The following is a 14250-nucleotide window of genomic DNA, read 5'->3' on the forward strand; positions in this document are numbered from 1 at the left end:
AGAAAGTGCTAACTAACCACAGTCATGTCTAAGAACACCCCGGTCCCCAGGAACGAACAGGAGAAACTGGCAGAGTTGAGGAAGGCTTAAGAGATGGGGCAAACAGCACAGTGAACATACAGACTGCAAGGCAGAAATAATGAAGTACCTCTAGCTCAGTCATTGGTCCAGGGGCTGGGTGTGGACGTCAGTTCCCATCCATCTCTGGAGGGTGGGGCTTACCTGTAGCAGCGGTCTGTGAGTGGGGTTATGACCAGTCGAGGGGAATTGCCGAGATATTCATAGCCATATCGCAAACCAGCGTTGATCATCTTTGTTTCTAAATGATTTTCCTGGGGCCAAGCAGATCAAATGGAGTTGGTTAGAAAGAAAGCATGAATGCGCAAGCTCTTCCGATAAGAACAACCACGATGCAGACTTTTTTAGAACTACCGTTCAGGCACAGGTTCCCTCGCTAGAAGGAGCCAGCAGCTGGTTTTCTGAATGGCTAACAGAAGTCAATGGATTCCATGGTTTTCACAGAATATTTTAAAACATGCCCCCTTTCTCTCCTGTATTATCACTTACTATTTATTCTTCAATATGGACTGCGACCCACGATCATAATTTTATAGTCACATGCTACAGGGATAAGTACACTGTCTACACTCTGATAAGGGAGTATCTGGCTTCTCAAACAGACTACATCACCCGGCTCCCCACAGATATCGTTGCCCTGAAATGGCTTAGACGGTGCTGGTCCCTAACTGTCTGCTCCTGCTCAGGCCTCCTAAGATTTACACGGAACCCTGAGAACTGCTGAGCCCCCCCCCCCCCGACTCTCCAGGCCACCATGACTGCCCCTCCTTCCTTCCCAGCCATGGTCAAAGCAGCATCATTCACCCAGACAGCCTGAAAAACCCCTTCCTTATGGACATGTGTGTTACTATAGAATAATACATGTGAATGCAAATACAGGTATACAAATACCGATATTGATGACAATGGGTGCAGTTATTGGCTGCCTTACATTTCAATCTGGAAAAACATATATAGGAGATCGTTAGCAAAAGGCCTGTCTCACTGATGCGGTCACCCTTCCCACCGAGCGAGCGTGAATTACAAAGCTGTGAGCCGAAACTGCTGCACGAAACCACTTACTTGCCAGTAATACCTCAGCTGACTTAACCATTCAAAGTCGGTGTCGTCGCTGATTTTCTTCCGCACGAGGCTTGCGAGGACGTCCCTAGCGTGGACATCCAATACCACAAGGGCTCCCAGAGTGACCCGGTTCTGCTTGGACAGTTTGCCACGGACCAACGTGACGATGTCATCGATTTGATTGTTACACTTATCCAAGTAGTTCTCAAGGGCCTGGAAAAAAAAAAACATAAGGTACTATTTCCCGATATGATCAGAATCGGTGTGAACAAAATATTTTGTCAGAGTATTTTATTTATGCATATAAATGTGATATTATCATACATAGATATATACCCATATATATGAGATAACCTCTGCATTTTTAATCGTAATTTCCATGTAATTTAAAATTAATCTATTTTCCCTACTACAAAGCAATTAAGGAAAACAAACCGATTCTGTCAGACACAGTGGGCAAACGGGACTTGTGCCAGCCTCTTATTTCTCTACCCCCTTCTATTCTCCCTGGTTATGTTGGCACTGCCAGTCTTATTGCCCCATCTGTACAGGGCATAAAGGAGGGAGAGAGACCCAATCCGAGTCAACCATGGCTCTTCCATGAAGTCAGTGAGTCTGTCACTCTGAGCGCCTGAAAACGTTCTCCTCTTCACAGAGACTTGCAGAAAGGGGAGAGAGACAGGGAAGAGACACTAGGGAGTGATGAGAAACTCGGGCCACCCCTTTCTGCCTCTGATCGCTTGAGTTCTCCGAGCATTCTTCCATAAGCTTGCTACATGAGGCTTGAAATATCAGCAGCGTGATGGTTGGACTATGATTTGCAGGTGTGTGTGCCTCGGTGGTTCAAGGGCTGGAGGCAGAGCTGATCTGGTGGAAGCTGGAAAGAGCCTTGTGGGCTGTGCCCAGGTTGTGAACATCGCCCTCGAAGGGACTGGGCAAGTCCTGTGGAACTGGAGTGATTCCCATGAGAATGGCCTGTGTTCTGCTTTGGCTATGAATCGCTCCTTGCTTGTAGGTGATAGCATGGCTAGGAGGTGGTGGGAACCTCGGGAGGACTTACTGGAAGGAAATAGATCGATGGGGTGTGTCCTTAAAATGTACAATGGGCACCCCCCCCCTCTCCTCTTCTCCCTCTCTGCTTTTTCCTGAGCCAAATCAAATCTGTCTTCCTCCGCCCTGATTCTCTCAGGCATTTTGTCACAGGGGTGGGATGCTGACACAGACTGTTCCTTAAAGAGGAGCTTGGCCCCTTGCCAGCCCCTGCTGTTTTGCTCATTCTATGGCTCTCTCTGGTTCACTCTAGCCATGGTACCGTCCACCATGTTACGCTGTAACCAGAGGGCCCTCATCAGAGGAACCAAAACCACACAGGGCTGCCTGAATTTTAAACTTGCAGCCTACAGCTGTAATAGAACCAAATCTCATCTCGATATGAAGTATCTACCTTCTGGTATTTTCTTATAACAACAAAAAGGAACAAAGAAATGATAATGATTATAACAACGACAATAATAATGATAATAAATAATAATAAATAATGCCATGTGGTTTGGTTTATCTTGGGCTAAAGGAAGGTCTAAGGAACAGGCTGGCTTTAGAGTCTCTCTTCCAGTAGATGAGAAAATTCAAAACCGAAGGAGGATTTATGATGAAAATAAATTAAAATAATCAAAAAACATGGTGTTTGAAGGAATTATCAATATGCACCAGCAGACTGGTGGCCATTTTCTCTGCTCTCATAATTTTTTTTTACTAAATTTTGCATGCTGAGGAGTTTAATTCAGGTCTGTTGTTAAGAGGCAACAATAAAACCCAAAAGCCAGCTTCTGAGGATACGAACAGTTTAGAGAGCCGATCTGGGGACAAGGCACTTCTTCCCTGAAGATCCTTATCACTTTATTACTTTTGCACAAGCTCTTTCTCCAAGCTCTTGAGGCTCAAACGCCATTTCATTTCTATTATTTACATGGATGATTTGCTAGTAATTTGCTTCTTAAGTAATGAGAAATTAACTTCTGTTCCATCCATGTTTAGCCATGTAAGTGCTTAAATTCTTGAATCCCCTTACTGAACGTCACTAGATTTAGGAGCTCAATCGGTAAAGACAGCTTTGAGCCCCATCACACACGGCCATGTCTGTCCTCATCAGTACAGCTCAGCATCTCTTAGCCTGCTTACATCCTTCATGTTCTACCACAACACAGGTCAAAATTCAAGAGTTGGACACATCGGGTGTACATACTAACTACATGCCCATAGAAATTTTTTTGTACTAGAATAATGTATTTTATTGCAATAAAACAATAATGTTAGAATTCAAATTTGGCTCCAAAAAAATGCTAACCTCTAAGCTCTTTAGGAACGGTGTTATACTATTGAGGAGAACTTAATCAACTAAACTGGAAAAATGATACAATAATGTTTCAACACATTTTATTCCTTCCCAGCATCTTATGGTGATGCCCAAGGCGACGACCACTGTGTTCTCTGGAATTGTTTTTGCCAGGCCTAGATCCTTCTGTCTTTCCACTCCAATAAACTAACTCAAAATCCCATTGATGATTGCAGTGTCCTGAGCTCTGTACCAGTGACGCTCTTCAGCTATTTTAAAGGCCCTCTAATACCTCCATGGCTCCTTTCACAGACAGCACTTAGTGAGTAGGTGCGCATGAGGTCTGGACGCGGCACTACAGGAAACTGTTGTGCTTTTAAGCTTCAGGGAACTCTAGGTGTTCGTGGTCTTCCGCCACGCAACCAGCTCATCAGTTTCAAATGCAGGCCACTCCTTTGTTAGGAGACCATTGTCAACGTATAGAATATTAAATGCACATGGCAGAGACATCCAAGGGACCCCCACATGCTTACTTGCTGTCACTGACACTATGCCCTCCCTGGCACTCTGGCACCTGAAAACCCATGACTTATTTCCACACACTTTCTCCTTCCGGCAGGAAAGCGGGCAGCATGGGGGTGAGGTGGATCTGTTCTCCTAAAGAGGACAAGTAGGGCTCTCCAAGGCCAAACTTGGTTAGTTTGCAACAGTGCCCTAAAGTCATATCAAATTACTCACCAAAAATAAACAAAAACCTCGCTGCTGCTTTAAACCAAGGATCCATAACTGCCAGGTTTCAGCTGATCTAGAACTCTCACTTCAGATCTAAGTAAGAGCGTCTTACCGATTAAGGCCTCCCGTGAGATGGAACCCATACTGCACACTGTTAATGACGCCACAGTCTGTAGCTAGGTAGGTCATGGCCCCGGGGAGAACCATTACTATTATTCTGCTAAGTGGACATAGCGATAAAATGATCCCTAATGGTTTATTGCTGTGCCCAGAGATCAGCGCACAGCTCAGTCTTCACCAGAGAAGCTTCTTGCGGTAGCTGGGAATGAACCAGAGACCACAACTGGGCAATATGCAGAGAATAAGACACTCTAGACTCTAGAATGTTCAATTCTAAATGGGAGCGCTCTCTCTCTCTCTCTCTCACACACACACACACACACACACACACACACACACACAGCTAGGGATCCATGTGGAAGAGAGGGCAGACAAAAATCCCAGCCACGGGTAAGGGGAGGTGAGCGCAAAGCCAGCCCTGCCAGCTGGGAAGCTTTTGGCCTTTGATTGCTGCTGGGAGAGGAGGGGTCAGTTCTACTCAGTGGTGTGAGGCATGGTAAGCAGATCACACTCCAGGGCAGGCCTCACAACTGGAAGTAAGTAGTCAAGCAATGTAAACTGGATTTGATGGGTTAAAAAGAAAATCTGCCGATTCAAACTTCCAGGAAGCAGAAAGAGCTCTGAAGGACCTGATACAGGCATTATTACCGGATTGAACTAGGCTCGGGAAAGGTTCGTGAAACTTTTGTGGCAGGAAGTGATCTCTAACTTGAGCACCACGTCTCAAATCTTCAAGGACACAGACTAAAATACGCCAAAGAGGCCTTTTTTAACTTTCACTGACAGTCCCCAGAGCTCAAAGAGAAGCCAAGGCTAACAGAGTAAATTCACAAGGGAAACAGAAAAGTTTCGCTCCAGGTTTTCCCTAGCTGAGTCCGTTCCCAACACAAAGCCTGGGACGACGTGGACATTCACAGTATCTGTGATGAATGAAGAGACAGTAAACATTCTTTCATTAAAGAAAGAAAAAAGAGCAGTACACTGAGTGCAATGTATAATTTTGATTTTTTTTAAATTAATAGCAGTCATCCAAATAATGTTAAACCCATATGCTCAAATATACTTGAATATTTGGTATTAAGCAGAATTCAAAATATTCATATATTCAAAATCAGTACATTAAAAATGAAATGGTTAAAGTAAGTGCAGTGATGTTTTTTTTCTATACAGGGCAGCTTTACTCAGGACACAAAAGAGAAGTTTATTATTCCACACCCTCCCCATATTTCTGAGCTGGGGGACTTCCTTGTAAAGTCATAAAAAACACATAAACCACAAGACTGGGAATCAAGCCCCCTTGACTCTGACAGGATGTAAATTAACAAATGGTTCAGACAGACACAAATCTTGAATAACAATGTATCTTTTTCTATGTATCTTATTTTTAAAACCTGTAATTTGGATTACAGCAAAAAGTGTATTTTTGAGCGGACGATCTTCATTTTATACTTGAGGATGAATATATTCTTGGTATCACAATCATTTTCTAAAGTCTAGAAAATGGAAGTAATCAAAGCTTACCTGTTGCCCCATCAGGATAGCAGTTTGGACTTCTACCGTCCAGAAGGTCTGAGATACGCAGAGAACAGTTTGTCCAGGCCAGTCTCTGACCCAATTAATTCGTTCATTTTTTGTATAGGCAGCGATTGCATCTCCAATCACCTAGTTTTTTTAAAAAAAAAGGTAAAAACGAGCATTCTAAGAACAATCCCCTTGAAGAGCTGAACTCTTAACTAAATCGACTCCTACCATGGTTCTTCCTACAGCATCCTCATCCAGATGAAGGGCGTATATAAAACCCGTGAGCAAATTAATTCGTACTCACGTTCAAGTCGGCAACTTACACATTATTTTGTCAGGCATTATCAATTTGTATAAACCAAATTTCTCAAAGTATTATTTGACTAGTTTCAGCCAAAGATAACCCAGGTACATTTGGGCTGGCCAAATTTGTAGGATTTTGGTACAAAGTATAAATTCCAGCAATTTCAAAACAAGAGTCGCCAATGGTGTGCCATATGATCTTTGTCCAGATAAACCCGTTTTCCATGCAACCTCACGTGTGTACACACAGGCAGGCCACACACCCCTCTAACTGCCACCTGCGTTCTAGACCCTAATCCCACCTCGGGACATAGGTCTGACACACACGGCTATGGGCATAAGGGACAGGTGAACAGTTATTTCATGGACAGGCAAAGACTACAAAGCTGCAAACTCTAACTTATGTCCTCTGTTACACATTTTCAGCAGACTGATACATCTACTCTGTTACACATTTTCAGCGGACTGATACATCTACTCTATTACACATTTTCAGCGGACTGATACATCTACTCTTTCTACAAGTTACCGATAGGAAACACTTCTCCACTATCATGCATACCAACCAAAGAGAGCAACTTCCTCTGGGGAGTGACACTGACTTGGGTGTTTAAATTTCAGAAGGGACTGTCAAAATTAGATTTTCCAGAGAAATATCTAACGACTTGAAATTTTCTAGGCTTCGGGTTTTAGCTGGATATTTATAGAACAAAGACAATGCCAAGAGGTAACTTTTTTTTTTTTTTTGGAGACAGTGTTTCTTTGTATAGTCTTGTCTGTCCTAGAACTTGTTCTGTAGACCAGGCTGGCCTTGAACGAAACTACAGGCAGGTCAGATGAAAGCGAACAGCCAATAAATGAAAAAAAAAAAAAACAGTAAAGACACCAGGCACTTCAGACACAGGGCCCAGAGGACCCAAGCTGAATCTAACCTGACAGTCTCCTCTCCAAGGACTAGCCCTCACGGTACCAGATGTTACCATGCAAGCTTCCAAACGAGGGTAGCAACCAACAGTCCTACCCAGCAAGGCAAAGATATCCCTAAGGGTGCATGCACTAGTGGCATGTGTACATTGACAGTAACCAACAGCCCTCTAGTTTGACTGAAGGCTCTCTCAACATGAAAGAAATCATTCCTGGTACTAAAAACCTAGCCGGCTACCTGGAGCTAGAGAAGTCACCATCGTAGAGGAGAATCTACGGCTGCCACTTTACTAAACCTTCCCTCTTTAAACTGCTGTTATCAAATATTTGGTCGTAGCAACAAATAACTAATAAATTGTCAATTAGACTTTGAATAGTAATTTATCCTCAGTTTCTGCTGTGGGAACTCCTTCAACCAATAGCCTTTAAGATACTGGCCCACTTTGGGCGTGGTCACATGTACGATATCCACAGATGTCAAAGCGACAAGGATTATGTGGTATTTTTTGTGCATCCACTTTTTTGTGATCATGGAACTTAGCTTCTTTGTTCCTCATATTATATTCTTTGTTTTTTTTTTTGTTTTTTTTTTTTTTTTGGTTTTTCGAGACAGGGTTTCTCTGTGGTTTTGGAGCCTCTCCTGGAACTAGCTCTTGTAGACCAGGCTGGTCTCGAACTCACAGAGATCCGCCTGCCTCTGCCTCCTGAGTGCTGGGATTAAAGGCGTGCGCCACCACCGCCCGGCTTCATATTATATTCTTAAAGAAATGATTTGATAACAGAGTCAAGAATGAGGCACTTTTAGAAATGATACAGTCTTTATAGACTAGTAATAAAAAGCTAGCTGACAGGATTTATACCATTAAATATCAAAAGTTGACTAAAAAATTAATACCATTATGAAGAATAACATTAATTTGACAGACAAAATGCAATCCAGGTCAATGGATTATAAAACCTTACAAAAGGGTACTGAGAGATTATCTAAAAAGATTCATACTGTTAAAATTGACAATCAAAATCTGTTAAAAGTTATGGTAAGTTAGCAGACAGAGTATCTCTCCAGGAAGGCATCCAAATAATATCCAAGGATAAAAAGATATCCTTAATAAAATAAATTAATACCTTAAAATCACATAGGTAAAATGAGGACCAGTAGTTATTTGACTCAACATAATCATTAAAAATATTCACAGGTCAAGAGATTCAGGATTTACAGAAGACAGTGGTAAAAAATTTAAATTGATTTTAAAAAGTATCAAAAGTGATAAACAAGGAGAAGAGGTGCAAGCAAAGGATTCAGCATCACCAGTACCTCTCAGCGTCAGAGGTGACTTACCTAGAGTTTTAGCCTTTTATCCTGTTATTACCTCTGACAAGCCAGCAAATACAGCAAAGGATTCAGCATCACCCGTACCTCTCAGCATCAGAGGTGACTTACCTAGATTTTTAGCTACTTATATCCTATTATTACCTCTGACAAGCCAGCAAATACTCAATACCCAAATGGATACAAAAAATGTAAATAAAAATCTATAGGTGTAAAAGATATAAAAAAAATTTAAGCAAGCAGTAGTATCTTACGGCATGCATTCACCATTTGTTAGGGAGCTGGTAAAAACATGGGCTTCAAGCAATAAGGCTACTCCACATGATTGGCTTCAGTTAGTCTCAGTGGTCCTTGAAGATGGGCCACAATTATAGTGAAAGTGTTACGGGCAACAGGAAGCTAAACAAGAACAACCAGGAAGGGCTAAAGGATTTGAGGCTTCCCAAAATCAAATTCTTGGCGAGGGCTGTTATGCTGATCCAGAGTCAAACTATTTACAATGAATCCTGTCCCTACACCATACAGTGGCCTTAAATGCTTGGGACAGGATTCAAAAATCAAAAAACATAAAATAATTGAATCATATAAATCATATATTAAGGTTAACCAAGGCCCAAGAAAACCCTTTCGTGACTTTTTACAAAGATTAACTAAAGCTATACAAATAAAAGTAACAGATCCAAAAGCTAGACTAATACTAATTAAATCTCTGGCTTTTAAAACTTCCAACTTAAAATGCAAAACAATTCTTGGGCCTTTAAAGGTTATATCAACACCAATGGATAAATGAATCCTACATACAGTAAATGTTAAGAATTTGACTATAATACCGAGGCTTGGGTAAAAACAAACAAACAAACAAACAAACAAAAAACCCAATTTCCAAAGGTATAAAGAGATATCAAAATGTCAAATGTTTTAATTGTGGTAGAATAGGACATCTAAAAAGGTATCATAGACAAGGCATTCCTAAAAATAATGTCTCCTCTGGGAATGACAAAAATAAAAGGTCTCAATCTTCTAAATCATGTAAAAAATGCGGCAAAGGCTGACCTTGGACCAATAAGTGTAGATCAACAAGAGACACACAAGACAACCCATTACAATTGAAAAACTCCTTGGGGGGGCCTCTCGTAGGTCCCCAGGTCAAACGTGATCCAGTCATTCCTGGTCACTGTGGAAGACGTGCCTCACCAGGAAAATCAAAAAATCCAGTGCCAGGCTGGGCGGTGGTGGCGCACGCCTTTAATCCCAGCACCCGGGAGGCAGAGGCAGGGGATCTCTGGGAGTTCGAGGCCAGCCTGGTCTACAAGAGCTAGTTCCAGGGCAGGAACCAAAGCTACAGAGAAACCCTGTCTCGAAACACAAAAACAAAACAAAAAAATCCAGTGCCTACTGTAAAAAAAAAAAGAAAAGAAAAAAGAAAAAAACCCATACTGTTCTAGATGATAAAATAAACATAATCAATGAGTTCCTACCACGAAGCCCACTTATTAATGACATACAGCCGCTCACCTTGTGAATGGACTCAATCATGACCCTCTCTAACTCGACCAGCCACTTCTCCACCTGGCCCCTGGCTTTGGCTGTTGAAATGGTATCCACGAGTTCCACAACTTCTCCCTCGCTGCTCTTCATGTGTGTTATATCCAAAGTTTCTGTGAATTCGACCCTGGCAATACCTTCAAAGCATTTCTTCAGGTGAGGCTGTACTCTGTGGGGGGACAAAAAAAAATGAAACAATTCATCAAAGAAATCCAGCTCCTAACATGTCAGGGTTCTTTCTACATTAATTGCTTGACATTTGAAAACGTGTACAAAGTAGTATGCATATGCTTGCTTTCAAGAAAGGGGGTTGGAAGACGTTAGCTACAGGGCTCTAATGGGCATGCAAGCACAGGAAGCCAATCTTCCAATCTTTGATGATTTGGACACTCTTGGAGTGGGTTGGTGGTTTTGCGGGCCTGGTGTGCCCACTGTCTTTTTTGGCCACTGTGACACAGACCGTCTAACAGTGCCCGGAGACACATTTTCATCCTTACATGGGAACAAAGCAGCTGTGAATAAAATTCAGATGGACATGCAAGCCTACATTGATCTTAGTCATCTAGTCGCTGACATTTCTGCCAATGCACAAGATATCCAATAAACAAAAACTGATAAGAACATTTATTCACTGCCTGCTTTACATCAGATTCTTTCCTAAGGACGGGGAACATGGAATGAAAAACAAAAATCCCAGTGAAAACCCTTCACTGTGCTGTGAAGCATGTGTTCCATTACAGGAGGAGAAGCACTAAGGTCTGCCATTCTGGAGTGGGTATAAAAGGCCTCCCTCAAGGCCGGGCGGTGGTGGCACACACCTTTAATCCCAGCACTTGGGAGGCAGAGGCAGGTGGATCTCTGTGAGTTCGAGACCAGCCTGGTCTACAAGAGCTAGTTCCAGGACAGGCTCCAAAACCACAGAGAAACCCTGTCTCGAAAAACCAAAAAAAAAAAAAAAAAAAAAGGGCCTCCCTCAGTGGTAAATGTTGGTGTCTCCAGGAGACAGACGAAGAAAGTATATAGATACTTAAGGAATTTTCTAAGCAGAGAGAATGACACATACAGAAAGAGGCTGCCCCATTTAGGGAGAATTGCCAGGAAGTTGGCAGAGCCCAGTAGAGGAAGAAAGAACCCTACAGCCGACATTCACTCCCCTCCAGCATTCCCTCAGTAGCGACAACCATTAGACTGGAGTTACTATAAAAATAAAAAACAAATGACACCCACCTAAAAGGCTAGTTATTAACGTCATTCCTATTTGTGTTGTATTTGAGAATGGCCCATCTCTGAGACCATAGCAAGTCACAAAGCACCATGATGCTGGCTTTTATTGATACAGTTTGAATATAGATGAAAAGATCAATGTGATGTGTCATGAAAATCTTAAGAAGATATGTGGTGAGACAAGAATTTCACTCCAAGGTTCATCCCATTCAGGAATACATACATATTCAGAGACATTATATATATATATATATATATATATATATATATATATATATATTCTTTGTTTTGTTTTTGTTTGTTGTTGTTTTTTGGTTTTTGTTTTGTTGGGTTTTTTTTGTTTTTTTTTTTTTGAGACAGGGTTTCTGTGTAGTTTTGGAGCCTACCCTGGAACTAGCTCTGTAGACCAGGCTGGCCTCGAACTCACAGAGATCTGCCTGCCTCTGCCTCCCATGCTGGGATAAAGGTGTGCGCCACCACCGCCTGGCATATTTTCAATAACTGATAACTAGCTATAATTGCTAATAATGTTTTGAATATTCTTGTAGAATGTTTATATAAACATAGTTGTCCATAACTATTTGTGTTCTAGCCTACCCCGAAAATAATAAATTTGAACAGATGTATGCACCGGGCATCCTGGCCCGGACAACACTTACCGGGTAGGATCTTTAGTCTCGGACAATATCTCAAGGAGCTCATCATTGGACAAGAAGAAGAACCTGGGGAAGAAGAGGCGCTTCTTTTCCAAGTACTCATTCAGCCCTTTAAGAATGAGCTCCAAGAGTTCGTTGGACTTTTTCAGCCTCTCCAGCATCCGCTCGATAGTCACAACCGTCAGGACATGTTTATTCTGAAAATAAGAGGTAAACAGGGCTTGTCTCGGTTTCATTTCTGTGGCTGTGAAGGGCACTGTGACCAAAGGGGTGGGGGTACGGGGGTGCAGGGAAAGGATGTAGCTCATCTTATACTTTCAGGTTGCAGTCTGTCTTGGAGGGCAACCAACGGAGGAACTCAAAATGAAACCTGGAAGCAGGAACTGAAGCTGAGACCCTAGAGGGTGTCGTTTCCTGTCTTATTCCTAGCGGGATGCTCTAAGGCTCCATCTTCCCGGTGAATCTAGTTTGTGTCAAGTTGACAAAAAAACAAAACAAAACAAAAAACAACAACAACAAAAAACCTACCCTGTACAGCATACAGTGCAAAATACCAGTTACTAATTTGATTTCTACTTGCATTATACTTGAGATTGTAATAGATTTTAATGAGATTTTAATAGATTTTTAATAGGATGAAGATTATGCAAACTTTTTAAGATTTATCTCTAAAAAAAAAATAAGTCTTGCATATTGTTTGCCTGACAAGTTCTTTCACGTAAAGGTCCTGTTGACTCTACCCTCGGATCCAACTTCCAACTTCCATCATAGGTAGAAACATAGGAAGAGGGGGCGAAGGGATGGGAAGAAGGTGGGAGAGAGAGGCTGTGCTATCTGAAACTCACAGGAAGCGTGGGTGTAGCGTGAGACACATCTTCTGTCCTTTGTTTTTGCAAGAAAACACTACAAACTACAAGTCAGCGTAATTATTAGTTTGGATGTTGTTACTCACAACAGGGGACTAACACTCGCCCTGGTTTTTATAATTATAGATGAAAAAAAAGGTAAGTATTTCAGTGTGGGGAAGTTTCCTGGAAAGATTTTGGAAGCAGCCACCCTGTGTCCTTCTACAGTGCCCCTCTGTTTGCAGGGGCACTTCCTAGAGACAAGACTGGGTGGCCTCTTTGGCTGGGGATCTGAGCGCAGTCAAGCGTCACCGCAGGTGGTGTACTTCAAAGTGACTTGAAATGAATCAAGTATCCTGGAAAGGAGCTCTCTGATTGGCTGTTGGTCTTAAGAATTATAACCAAAAGCTAATCTACAGAACTCAGGCCTAAAAAAAAAAAAGTTTACTGCCTTTTCATTCAAAGGAGCTGCACCCTAACCACTGGGTTTATAAAACTCTTATGTGTGTGTGTGTGTGTGTGTGATCTTGAGTTTTAAGTAAAACTCGTTTCCTCTCTTTTCCTATGTGTGCGTATGTGTGTCTATACACAATTGTGCCTGTTGAACACGGAGGTCAACCTCTGGTTTCATCTTTAGGAACTGCGCACAAGCAGCCTTTTGATTTTGAGTTTGGCCAGGCTGCCCACAAGTCCTGGGTGTCCGGCTGTCTCCGCCTCCCTCCCCTGCAGTGGACCTACAGGGTGCATCACAACACCCAACTGCTCTTGTGCTAACAAGTACCAGCTCTTTATGCCCCCACAGCAAACTCTAGACTGAGTGCATCCCCGTCTCCTCTCTGTTTTCCTAACAGGTAACTCGTGTCTGATCTGAGTCTGTTCTCAGCCTTATACTTCTGAGCTTGGTGTTCACCAGTAGCAAAAATAGAGTTCTTTCCAAGATAAACTTAAAATTTTTAAGGGGCAGTGGCACTAAAACCTAATAGAAATCTCAATCACACTAAGCTGCGAAGCTAATAAAAACTCAGCAGTCATCTTTTAAATAGAACGGGCTGTTCCAGGAAGGTCACGTGACATTAAAATGAGCCGATGAGATTTGAAGCATGAACACTGAATTTTAAGATCAACAAATTGCTTATTTTTTGAACTGTACTCGGCCATGACCAAAAGGCAAATCAAAAACATCAGCTGCAAGCAGTTTCACATATGAGTTTTCTTCTAGGACTGGAGGTGGGGTTCAGGGCTGAGCCATTGATCTAGCTTGCGCAGGGCCCTGGGTTCAATTCCCGGCACCAGCTAAAAGAGAACTCGGTTCTTTTCTCAATGTGCTTTTGGTTTGTCTTGTTCTTTGTTGCTGACCTCAAACCTGCTCTGCAGCCATCCTCGAACTCCCCCCTGGGCCTCTCGCTTCTGCCTCCCACGTGCCAGGATTGAACCCGTCTCATACTCCGGGCTTTTGTGAATAATTAGGTCAAGGCTAAAAAGATAATACGTTTTGCTTCGTTTTGACGTAGGATGACATAACTTAGAAACATAACAATTTGGTAAAGAAATAAATAACTACCATCAGTAGCCATATTA

At 42.2% G+C, this 14250-nt stretch overlaps 1 protein-coding gene across 1 annotated transcript in view; it reads right to left on the reverse strand.

The window, feature by feature from the left end:
• Dnah7 (dynein axonemal heavy chain 7) overlaps nucleotides 1-14250 on the reverse strand; it is a 195366-nt gene that overhangs the window by 119679 nt on the left and 61437 nt on the right. Inside the window, exons 20-24 of the mRNA XM_041668272.1 lie at nucleotides 11831-12024; nucleotides 9918-10116; nucleotides 5846-5986; nucleotides 1141-1353; nucleotides 223-332 (exon numbers count right to left, since the gene is read on the reverse strand). Of these exons, the coding sequence (XP_041524206.1) occupies nucleotides 223-332; nucleotides 1141-1353; nucleotides 5846-5986; nucleotides 9918-10116; nucleotides 11831-12024 (857 nt within the window). The remainder of the gene's footprint in view (nucleotides 1-222; nucleotides 333-1140; nucleotides 1354-5845; nucleotides 5987-9917; nucleotides 10117-11830; nucleotides 12025-14250) is intronic.

Source organism: Microtus oregoni, unplaced genomic scaffold (genome assembly GCF_018167655.1).
Source record: "Microtus oregoni isolate MIOR12 unplaced genomic scaffold, Mior012 000018F_ref0000195, whole genome shotgun sequence".
Lineage (NCBI taxonomy): Eukaryota > Metazoa > Chordata > Mammalia > Rodentia > Cricetidae > Microtus > Microtus oregoni.